At 40.2% G+C, this 12261-nt stretch overlaps 1 protein-coding gene across 2 annotated transcripts in view; it reads left to right on the forward strand.

Annotated features, from left to right (window-relative positions):
• The first annotated feature begins 1214 nt into the window (after positions 1–1214).
• WASL (WASP like actin nucleation promoting factor) overlaps positions 1215–12261 on the forward strand; it is a 29512-nt gene continuing 18465 nt past the window's right edge. Inside the window, exons 1-2 of one of the 2 annotated variants that reach the window (XM_053465692.1) lie at positions 1215–1545; positions 11826–11960. In XM_053465692.1, coding sequence (XP_053321667.1) covers positions 1426–1545; positions 11826–11960 — 255 coding nt within the window. In that variant the 5' untranslated portion in view covers positions 1215–1425. The remainder of the gene's footprint in view (positions 1546–11825; positions 11961–12261) is intronic. The other variant, XM_053465693.1, reaches the window with a different exon arrangement.

Here is a 12261-nt window from a genome sequence, read left to right on the forward strand (position 1 = left end):
ATCACAGCTAAACAGGAACACCGAAAAATGTTAAAATAGCCATTGTCCCACAATATACTACGAGTAAAAACCCCTATTGTCCTTAAGGGGTTAAGAGATAGAGAACAGAGAGTTGTTATAAATGGTAAATTTTCAAGCTGGTCAAAAGTGGTAAGTGGTGTTCCTCAGGGTTCTGTTCTGGGACCAATCTGGGACATATTTATAAATGACCTGGCAGTAGGCGTTGAAAGTCATGTTTCTGTGTTTGCAGATGACACTAAACTAGGTAAAGTTATACAGGGCGAGCGGGATATTACAGTGCTGCAGAGGGACCTAGATAGACTGGGGAACTGGGCACACAAATGGCAGATGAAATTCAATGTAGACAAATGTAAAGTTATGCACTTCGGGGTAGCGAATGCACAAGCAACCTACACCCTAAACCAGGGGTCCTCAAACTGCGGCCCTCCAGCTGCTGCAGGACTACATCTCCCATACTCCTCAGCCAGCCCCTTAGCTGAAGGAGCATTATGGGAGATGTAGTCCTGCAGCAGCTGGAGGGCCGCAGTTTGAGGACCCCTGCCCTAAACGGTGGTGAATTTAACCACTGCTTCAGGCTCTCAGGCTAAATTCCGATTGCTCTTACAGAAAATGGTTGGCAGGATCGGTTTCTGTCAGAGTAACTGAAAACCTTATGGAATTATTTTTTTGTTTCTATGTGACTGAATTGAACTGTACATTGTTAACATGCTACAGAACCCAATGTTAGGTCTAAAAGGAGCAGCATCAGATTTATATGAAGCAGGTTTGGTGATCACCTTTGTTTCCCTAATTAATATAAAAACACCGTCGTTTATTAAATCGTGATTTTAAGAAGTAAATTTCGTGTGTCAATTACATTGATTTTATGCACCGGGTTGGGAGAAATTATAAAGAATTCCGCTACGCTGAGAAGCAGAGAGCGTAATTACTATGTTATAATTCTAGCACTACGTGCTAGCTTTTTCCGCGTTCATGCATCACTGAATGACATACGTATTACGTTCATTTCGTACGTAATGCGTATGTCATTCAGTGGTTGCGTCATTTTGACGCAACCACAAAAAAAATGTCGCCGGAAGCCCGATAGGGTCAGAATTCGTCTGGTGAGGACGTAGAGCGCGAACTCGCGGGATTCCGTGCGTTGCCTGGGGACGCGCGCGCTCAAAAGCCGTAATATCCAATACGCCCGGCGCAACCCTTTTCCCTCGGCCTACATTACGTAGCCTCAGAGCTGGCTTGCTGTCCAGCCAGAAAGGAAGGAGCAAGCTCTGGATCCTCCCACACCACAGCACGACGATAAGCGACCGGGAAATGGAGCGGCCCTGATTTATAAGTGAGGGAGCATAGGGATCAGACTGGCTAGGCCGTCATAAGGCACACGGAGGAGCCCCAGCAGACGTAAACATGAGTAATAACAGCGGTCCGAACAACAGACAGAGCAAAAGGGTCACCAACTGCGGCTCCATCCTGCTTACTCTGCAGGAGAACGAGGCTCTCTTCGGTTACCTGGGCAAGAAATGCGTGGTAAGTGCGGCCCAGAACGCGCTGGGGAGACAGCGCCTAATGCCAACAGCGCTGTGTAAGGGCAGTTATTCAAATCTATAACTATCACATCTCGGAATGTTTGCGACTCTAAAGCTGTAACTCTTTGTACTGCATGCACTATTAAGCTCTTGGCAGCTCTGCTGTTTCCGGTAAATGCACAACTCCAATTTATGCGCAAGACGCAAACTGGTGAAGCCTAGGTGTCCTATCAGACCAGTGTTCAATATAATAGCGAGCTGGACATATACGTATGAGTGAAATGTGACATAAGCATACTAAAGTACTCCTTGCGTGTATGATTCTGTTATAGTCCTTGTATATTCTTAATAAGCATTATGGTACGTTGTACCTGCAATTTGTGTAGATATCAAAACGCAACTTATCAGTGCTCTCATGGACCCCATTCTCGCTGACCATTTAAGACCGTGTAATGATGCGACAGCTCACCGGTAGGATTGGACATTCCTTTTGGTGTCTGACACTCTGTCGTAGGACTACAGTCACTTTCTACACAACATGAACCTTTTTCTCATTTAACCCCATCCTCTCCCAGCAGGCAAGTCGATCTAAAGCTGTCATTTTGACAGGCCCACTTGTAGAAGTGTTAGCAGATTCTGAAAACCTGCTCTACCTGCTGGCGTTTACTTAATGATGCATTTTCCCTTTTAGTCATGTGTTAAGCATGGAATTTATCTTCTTAAACTGGAATTCTGAATATTTAAAAAAAACTGCGGTTAATGAGTTAAGTGTCTGGTTGTGTACTGTTTTGTAGTGTATATTTTCTATGTCATTGACTGTTAATGTACAGGTTGAGAAGTTGTGTATGTGTATGTATATATATATATATATATATATATATATATATATATACACACACATAATCTCGCACACACCCTTTTTGTTTTGCAAGTATTTCTCTGTGAGCTTTTATCACATTCATAAATGATTGTGTAATACAACACAAGATTTTGGCAAAGGCCAAGTTTTCTTCCAGCTTGGCATACGGTTTACGCTAGGCTGTCTGATCATAAAATACCGAATTATATACAAGGGATTACTCATGAAGTTTTAGACCTAAACTAGGTGTGATGGACAATGAGATGAACATGTACTCAGGTGTATCATTGATTGCAATTATAGGTCTGTGCTGTAACAAGCATTTGCATGTTATTCTGGAAGTGGAAATGCTTACTCATTTATTAACCTTGGTTTCTGTGAAAGTTTCTCACTGATCATTTTTGAGTCATATAGAAGCATTGGATCCAGTTTTTCCTGATTAACATGACCTTTAGTTGATGTGTATGTAATGAGAAACTTGCTATAGACCTAAATGGTTTATTGCAATCTGTTGAATTAAACCAAACACTGTCTCTTTCCTTAGCAGGAGTGTAAATTAGTTTTCTGTTTTGGGCATATAACGTTTTGTTGCATCTCATGTCAAAAAAGCAGGGTTTCTTTTTTTGGCCAACTGGTCACACACACATCAACTCATGTTAGTGTATGTGTGGTGGTTTGTGACCCACATTACTTGAAGTTGTTTCCCCAGTGACATCCAGTGTAGGCTTCATGTCGGTATGACCTTTTTTTTTTTTCTTCTTGCTTTTACCAAGTGCACACACAGTTTATTGGATGCAGTAATCAAGCTGCTGCATCCTGGGCTATATTCCAGCCTTCTAATAGTACTGTGATATTTCCTGCCAGATCTCCAACTCGTTTTATTTAGCTAACTTGCTATTGTTTGCTGCAATACCACCCTTCAGTTCTTCGCTTCAAAGTGTCTTGTTGTAGAGCCTACTGTACATCACGCATTTTTGATTCCTATATAGTTGTTGTTTTGGTATCTTCAAGCTAAGATATTCTTTCTATTTAATTTGTAGTAAAAGTTACTTTTTCTCTTTTTTGGCTTTTTCTATTTTGTTTTCTTTTCTTTTTTTCTATTCTTTTGTAAAATGCATCTTAATTTGATCACTGATCTGATTTATTAGGCTAAATGTTGTAACATATTTATTTTTACCTGCCCTCAGATCACTGGTAAGTGACATGTTTAGACATTGGTCACTAATCAGCGATCAAATAGTAATGTTATGTAATAAAAATGTAAAAAAAATAAAATACTTTATAATACTTATTAATGGATGTGACAGAATGACCTGTCAAACAAGGCCCCAAGGTACTCAGAGATGGCTCCATCCTGGCTGCCAAACAGGCAGGAACTCCATTGTTAAACTAATCCCATTGACAGGATGGCTACCAGGGGGATATTCAGTAGCTAAAGATTGGGTTGTCTACCTGTTTATCAATGTTAATTTATGTTAATGAAGTTCTGTGGCTATATCAGTCTATGTTTTACAACAATAAACTGTTCATTCCTGCTGTACTCGGTTCAAGGTAGTTGTGTCTACTTATTGGGTACACATAGCAGGGTTCCAAGGTGCGCATGCTGGCTGGTGCTGGAAGTTATTCCGGGGACAACAGGAGGATACATGTGGGTGATCTCTGGGAGTTACTACAGCTCTCTTGGTGAACCCGTTACAATGGATATTATACCAAAGTGCACATTTGCTCTGCCTGATTGCTTCGAGAGTGGTTATACAGCAGGGGCGTCCAACATGCGGGCCAAATGCGGCCCGCAACACCTCAAGGTGCGGCCAGCGTGAGATCGGCAGCCAGGGCAACCGGGATCACAAGAGCCCGGCTACTTACCTGTGGGAGTGTCTTTTGTACTGCACAGAAGAAGCGGAACCCAGCAGAGTTCACCTGACATCACATGACTCTGCTCCGGTCCTGCTTCCTCTGTGCAGTACAAGAGAACGCAGAGGGAGGCCGCACCCCCTGCTGAAGTCTGTGAGCGACATCAAGAGAGCTGCAGTGCAGGTAAGGGGGTGGGGAGGGTGTATGAATAAGTATGCATGATTGAGGAAATGAATCTGAATGAATGAGTATATGAATGTTTGTGTGTGATAGCATGGATGTGTAAGTGCTGGAACCTAGGCATGATGGGACTGTGATTGCTGTTAGCAATCACACTCCTATCTTGCCAAGTCAGCCAGTACATGCTGAAACCTGGCTAGCTGCCCCCCTTGTGTATTTTTGCTGCCAGCAGTATGGGGTCTGCACATCTCTTACAGCCACCCTGTACCAGCATGTACTGGCTGACTTGGCATGATAGGAGTGTGATTGCTAACAGCAATCACAGTCCCATCATGCCTAGGTTCCAGCATTTACTGGTTGCCTGGGTATAAAAGGAGTGATTACTTTTAATAAAAGTGTGGTTAACACACCACAATTGGACAAAAAATACAATTACACTATTAATTTATATATGATTGTTGACAGCACTCTTATCATGCCCAGCCAACCAGTACATGCTGGAATCTGGGTATGCCTGAGATTGCTGTTAACAATCATAATGTGTGTGTGACTTTTATTAAGTGTGGGATTTTCTTATTTTTAAAAGTGGGGGGTCGTTTTTGGTTTCGGCTAAGTGAACCCTGAATTTTTGGTTTTGGTCCAGAATTTTCATTTCGGTGCATCCCTAGGATAAATAGAACTATTTCATTTTTACTTATCCAGAATCCTGAATTTGTAGTCACAAAACTTTCTAGGCCCAGAAATCAGTGAGAGGAAAAGTAAAGGTTTTGTGTCATTTACTTTATTTTAATCTGCATATCTTATTAAAGGCCATATTTTCTCACAGTGAAAAATGAGTGCGGCCCTCGCACGTATGCAATTCTGATGAAGTGGCCCACTTCAGAAAAAACTTGGACACCCCTTTTATACAGTGTTAACCTGTCTCCTATAACATTTGACATTTAGAGGGGTCAACACTGCACAATCACTTTCATGGAGCGATCATGCAGCATAAGCAAATTTTGTATTCTATATTCTTTTCAGGATACTTGAAAAAGGTGTAAATTGTGCATTTTATAACTGAGATTTTACTATGTGTGTGTGTGTAATATATATATATCAACTCTGTCTGGTGCTATGGACGTTTTGTAGACTGAAACTTTAAATTTATTGCCACCTGTATGGGAACAAAAAAACTCTAAATCTTAAATCCCGAGAGTGCTCGTATTTTACAGGGGATACTCAAACAATGGCTAGAGGGGGCATTCCTCTAGTGTCTCCTGAAATTTGGTGGCTTTTCTATGTTCTTAGTAAGTAATTGACTTTATTTTGTGTATGGTGAGGCTGATAGCCTGTCCTTTTAATAATAGAGGTGTTAAAGGGTATGTTGCTCAAATGATTCTGATCCATTACTGCAAGTAATGTTTATTTTGTGGATTTGGAGGTCACATGAGAAGTAATGGTACAAAATATTTGTTTTGATTTTCTTTCAAAGCGGCTGTGCTGGTTAAATCAGATGACTGCATATTGATTCCGCTCATACGTAAGTCTTCTATGGGCTGCGTTTCCACCAGCAACTGTTGCCCTTCTTATTGTTACCCAGCCTCTCTTTGCCTAGCTTTTTGAGCTGGAAACTTGCTCCCTTATTCTGTTCACCTATAACCTGATTGTGGGTGTGAAACATGTACTACCGGATTTTTATCTGAATTCAAATAGATTGACCTATATTAGAAGTTCTTGGGAGACCTTTCCTTATGTTGTGTTTGTTTTTTTTTTTCTTTTTGCAGAAATGGAAAATGTTTTTGGTTCTTAAATACAGGACCATTTTGCCATATGTTTAACCGTTATTCCCCTCTCCTGTGAAGTGCACCTATGTAAACTAGGGCTGCAACTATTATTTTCATAATCGATTAGTTGGCCGATTTATTTTTTCGATTAATCGGATAAAAAAATTTACATTTTTCATTTATTTAAAATAATTTAATAAAGTAATGCAGGATGTTAAAAACAAACAGCAGAATAAAAAAACTTTAAAAATGCATTTCTTTTTATTTCCCAACCTGCGCCCGCCCCCCCCAATTATGCACATTTGAGCCCAGGCTTGCCACACTGCACTCCCCGACATGCCCCACGTATACGTCACTCCGTCCTCCCAAGGTATGCCACGGATACCCCCAGATATGCCATAGTGCCCTCATAGATCTGCAGACTCGTTCAGAAACAATACTCTTATAAATAAATACAGGGTTAATCTTCACTGCCCCAGGATTTAGATTCCTCTCAGTTTGCCCCCCTTTACCTCTAACTGCACCTTAAGTTAACCTTATTAAATTAATTAAATTAAACCTTAAGAGAAGACACCATCAACCATGACTGCCCCTAAATTAATCCTAAAGACCCCACCAACCACAACTGCCACTAAATTAACCCTAAAGACCCCACCAACCACAACTGCCGCTAAATTAACCCTAAAGACCCCACCAACCACAATTAACCCTAAACACCCCATTAACTATAACTGCCCCTAACTTTCAGCAACCCAAATATTAATTTTATACTCGCCAGTTAGATGAGTTCTTGAGCCATGTGGACGCTATAGGAAATGGGCGTGGCCAATCTGCGCTTTGGCTCCCTGCAGATTGGCCCCGTCCCTTTCTCCCTGTCCCTCCTTGCAGCCAATCGGCAGTGACTGCAGGGAGGGACTGGAAGAAGGAAGTGTACCGGCCAATCGGCAGTGACTGCTGGGAGGAACAGTAAGTAGGAACTGCTGCTGTGAGTCACACTTAAACGGATTATAAAACGAGGGGTGTTTTTCAGAGCATTTGCTCTGAAATTCGTTGGCAACGATTTTCTTTATTGATTAGTTGTTGCAGCCCTAATGTAAACTATATAGTTTTTTCAAGGGGAGAGAGAGAGCGCTTTCTTTTGATACCATAGTTACATGATTAGCCAAATACTTACTAAAAACTATAGAAATTTTTTTTTAAAAAAAAAATGTACTTCAGAACTATTCTTCTCTTAATCCTCATAATTACATTGAAAGAAAATACTCTTAAAATGTTTTATTTTTAGAAAGCAGGCAACCCAGAGTATCTCATGAGTGTTTTCATGCAATTTTTTTGACCACCCATCACTGCCAAAGTTAGCCATATCAATAATTTCCCACTTTTTTTTTTTTGTTTACACAACACTTGTGTTGCTTAGGATTTTTGCCCAGGTTATGTGTTATGGCAGGGAAATCCAGCCAAACTTGTTCAGCAGCTTCCCCAGATTACAGAAATACTCCACATACATATGTTTTTTTCTTTTCTTTTTGGTCTTCTGGACGTTACAGGGCACAAGTTGGAACATGCACCTATTCAATTACTAACTTGATATTTGTAAGCTCTTTTCTGGCCCTGTATCTCGTTAGGCAGCGTAAACAAGCCCAAATTCAAATTACTTCTGTAAAGTATATATATTTTGAAAGCAGACAATTCAGAAGCTCCTGATGAAATAATCAGAACGCTTGTCATGCAGCCATTTGACCACTGATCACTGCCAAAGTACACTATAGCAATAATCTCCTGCACTTTTTCCAACAAAACTTCTCTGATCAACAAGACTTTTGCACTGGTTATGGCAGAGTAATCCAGCCAAAGTTGTTCAGTTGCATCTCCAGGTTATAGAAATACCCCACATGCAATGGCTTGTTTTTTTGTTTTTTTTTGGCCACAACTTGTAACATGCCAGTATATTGTATCAGTAAGCTTTGGTAGGCCTATGGTTTCTATGAAGCAGCTTAGCAGTTCTCCAAGAGAACATGTTCCCGTAAAAGTATATATTTTTCTAAAGCAGAGAAATTAGTGTTTCATTAGGAGAATTTCAAGACTTTTCATGCAGCTATTTAATCACCAATCGCTGCTAAAGTTAGCTGTCGCTGCAATTTCCTGCACTTTTTCTTTTTTCACCAACACTTCTATGTTTCTTAGGGTTTTTTGGACAGATTATGTGTTATGGTGTAGAAATCCAGCCATAAATTGTTCAGCTGCTTTTCCTGTTTATGGAAATACCCTCCACTTATCTGTTTTTATTATGCATATGTGTGTTCTTTGTTTTTATTTGCAGGGCCAGAACGATTTATTTTGTCTGTGCCAATTCCCCTTCCCTTTGTGGCTCACCTTAAATGAACATAAAAGAAAAGAAAATACAAGATTGGGGGAAAAAAAATCAAATTTGCTTTATATGATTGACTGTGAATCAATGATCAATGCAGAGAGGGACAGAAGGGACTGTAGTCTCTCCTAATACCCTTTTTGTAGCAGACTCTGCAACTTTTTGTGGCTTCAGTTTGGCACAAGTCGGGGGAATTGTGCAAGGAAAACATCTGATGGTAAGATGCATCCGTAACAAGGGTTTTTAGTTGGAATTTTAAGGTGTTGGTCTTCCCAGTTTCACACTTCTTGTACAGCACTTTACGTGTTGCACATGGCAACCTTGGGTTAGTTAGATGACTACCTTTTTGTAGCATGTCTTGGTATTACGCAACACCGGGTATGGCTGTAGTCACTGGTCAGAAATATCTACACCTACCCATGTTCTTATTGTAGTGAATGCATTGAGGTTTTTGTGCCTGTGAATCACCTCACACTGACAGGTACCATTTGTCCATTGTATGTATATAATGGATACAATACACAGCTTTTTTGTTGCATTAATGTAGATTAGCGTTGATAAAGACCTCTTTTTACAATAAACATCCTTTTGTCCGCCGGCTGCTATTGCTAGTCGTGGTATTGTGGGTGGCTTCCCCTGCTTAAACCACTCGCTGAACTGATTTTCAATTTCAGTGCTAACAAAGTCCGTTCCTCTCTAGACTTTCTTCAGTAAGAGGGGTCTATTCACTAAATAGAGCTGTGGTTGTAGCTAGTTAACTATTTATTATGGTGGCCCAGATAGTGAGTATATTCTGTAGAAAAAAAAAAAAAACTTGGTAGAACCTTTCTTTATATGTTTAGCTTAAGTGAGATTTCCAGAGCCTCCAGCTGGGTGAACCATTCTATTGATTACCACAGGTAGTATGATAAGGACACAGGGTATCCTTGATGTGGGTTGTGTTCTTATGTGTGCTTTATGAAAAACATGTTGTGTTCTTGTTTGTGGTGTGAGTTGACAACCTGTCTATGAGCATTATGTGATTGAGATGTTGTCTACAAATGCTGTGACTTGTGCGAGTGTCTAAGCAATGCCAGTTGTGTGAATGCTGCAAGATTTGCATGCCTGTCGGGGAAAATGTATCTGTTTATATTCATAAACTGTAAAGTAGCTTAAGTACCAATTGCATTTACGAATGCAAAGCTGCTGATAGGTGTGTGTACATTTAAACCGACACTCCAATTGAGTCTTTCTGCGTTCTCATAATAGGCTTGAAAGCAATAGAACATCATGAATATATTAAACTATATCCTGTTTGGCTGAAACATAGATATGTAGTTGCTGAGAGTTTGTGTCAGGTTGAACATTGCAACACTCTGACGCCACTGTGCACAGTGAAAGGCCATCGTAAGAGTTTCCCTAGCAAGTGATGAGCTAATCCTGCATAGTAAGAATTAGAATTATTAAAGCCTACCATATTTAAACCACAGACAACACTCAGAACGTAAGGGGAAGTGTGATGTGTGCAGTGGCAGTGCTGGCTAGTTATATTACCCTGGCGGATGCTCGTCAAGATTCTCAGCACGTGAGCAGGACCTTCTGTATCGGTTTGTCTTAGGCCAGGGGTGTCCAACTTGCGGCCCTCCAGCTGCTGCAGGACTACATCTCCATAACGCTCTTTCAGCTAAGGGGCTGGCTGAGGAGTATGGGAGATGTAGTCCTGCAGCAGCTGGAGGGCCGCAAGTTGGACACCCCTGGCCTAGGCTGTCAATTCTATTCTTGTCATACTCCTTGCATATATGTATTGTAAGAAGTACTGCATTAATTGTTGGCACTATATAACAAAAAGATAACTGGGTCAGGTAACTGAATGGTGGATCTAGTACCCTGGCATGCATCTTCGGGTATATGTCTGTGTCAGAAATTTATGATGTATATGGTTGTGTCATTTGATTAAGAATTATGTGCGGTAATTTGAATGAAGCTCTGTTTGTATGTTTGTTTCAGTGAGGCTGAGAATAGTAAGTACGTTTGCATGTGTTTTAGATGTGAAAGTGTTAACAAGAAGGCAAACACAAGCCACAGTACTGGGAGGTGGAAGAGTGTAGGAAACCTTAGCATATTCTACACTCTCTTCCCACTTCCACAACTGCATGTTATTCAAAGCCCGTAAGGAGAATACTGAACGTTCTGTTTTGATTATGTATAAGTATGTGTCGCATGAATAGTCCATTCATTTCCCAGTTTACAATGTTCAGTCAGTGCTGTGCAAGCAAATGCCGAAAGAAAGGTTTAGGACAATTGCAAGCAATTATGGCACAAATGAAAATGCCACAATCTTTTTTTTTTTTTTTTTTTTTTTTTTTATTTAATGCAAAATCAAAACTACTGTTTTAGTCACTCACTCCTTTGCTCACTTAAACTCTGCCACTCACTCATACGCATATTTATGTAAGTAAGTGATGTGCAACATTGGGGTAATGTAGATTTTTTTTTAAAGGCTGTATAGGGCTTTCCTTTGACTCTTTCTTGATTTAACCCTTTTGTGTGCTAATTAAAATGCAATAAAGAATTTAAAAATGGTTTTGTTTTAACTACTTTGCTTTCTTATTGCACCATATGTCTCTCCTCTCGCTCTGACACAAGATCAAATTGTTGATCCTGCCTAACTCTTAAGGCAACCAGGTCCAACTCGCCCCACAAATTTAGAGGTAGAAGGCTGTGGGTTGTGACAAGCCCCCTAGGTTTATCAAATCCTCTGCAATTGCTGCAACAGCAGTCCCAGAAACTGCCGCCCTCCCCTGTTTTTGTTATGTTTGGGTGTTCCAGTCCTCCCTCAATCCAGAGGCATCCTGAAACACACCTGACTCAATTTGCACTGGCCTTTCATCTTTAGCCACCCATTGCTGCGACTAGCCGTAACAGCGATTGGGGAGGTTCGGCAGGAGTTTTTCTTTTCTGGATAGCCTTGCTCCTGAGGCTTCCAAAAAAGCAGTGTTTTCCATCTATTGTGATTAGTGGGGTGTTTGGATGTACCATGCATCCGAGGTATGGATAAGAGGACCTCGATTATAAGACAAGGTTGGTTTTCATGTAAACCTTGTCTTATAAATGTGTAAAAAAAAACAAACAAACAAAAAAAAAATTTGTTTTGTGATGAATTTATGAACAATATTGCTCTTAAAATTAAGTCAGATTAAACTAAGATTCAACTTGTACATTAATATTGTAGTATTTCTGGTTGTTAATAATAATTTTTTTTTTTTTTTTTTTAGGCCATTGTTTCTGCTGTTGTTCAGCTGTTTGTCTCTGATCGAAATTCCATCTGGACAAAGAAATGTTGTGGGGTAGTATGTCTAGTGAAGGACAATCCACAAAGATCCTATTTCATTAGAGTTTATGACATAAAGGTAAGGCTATCTTTATGTGGCTTTTGACTTGCCTCCTCCCCCAATACCACATTTACTTCTATTCTTCTCCTAATACTAGGATCTGTTAGGTTTCTAATTTTAAATTGTCTTAATAGTTACTACATACTAATATTTCTGTTCTATATTGGCAGACTATTTATATTCCTCAAACAATACCCTTTTCTAAGTAATATAAATCCATTTTGTAGAATTTGGCAGCATTCTTCCAGTGGGGAAAGACTCGGGTTCTTTTCGTGGCTTGGGAAGAGGTGACTTCAGACCTGGGTTTTAAGAGTCATCC

This window comes from Spea bombifrons, chromosome 4 (assembly GCF_027358695.1).
Source record: "Spea bombifrons isolate aSpeBom1 chromosome 4, aSpeBom1.2.pri, whole genome shotgun sequence".
Taxonomy (NCBI): Eukaryota; Metazoa; Chordata; class Amphibia; order Anura; family Pelobatidae; genus Spea; species Spea bombifrons.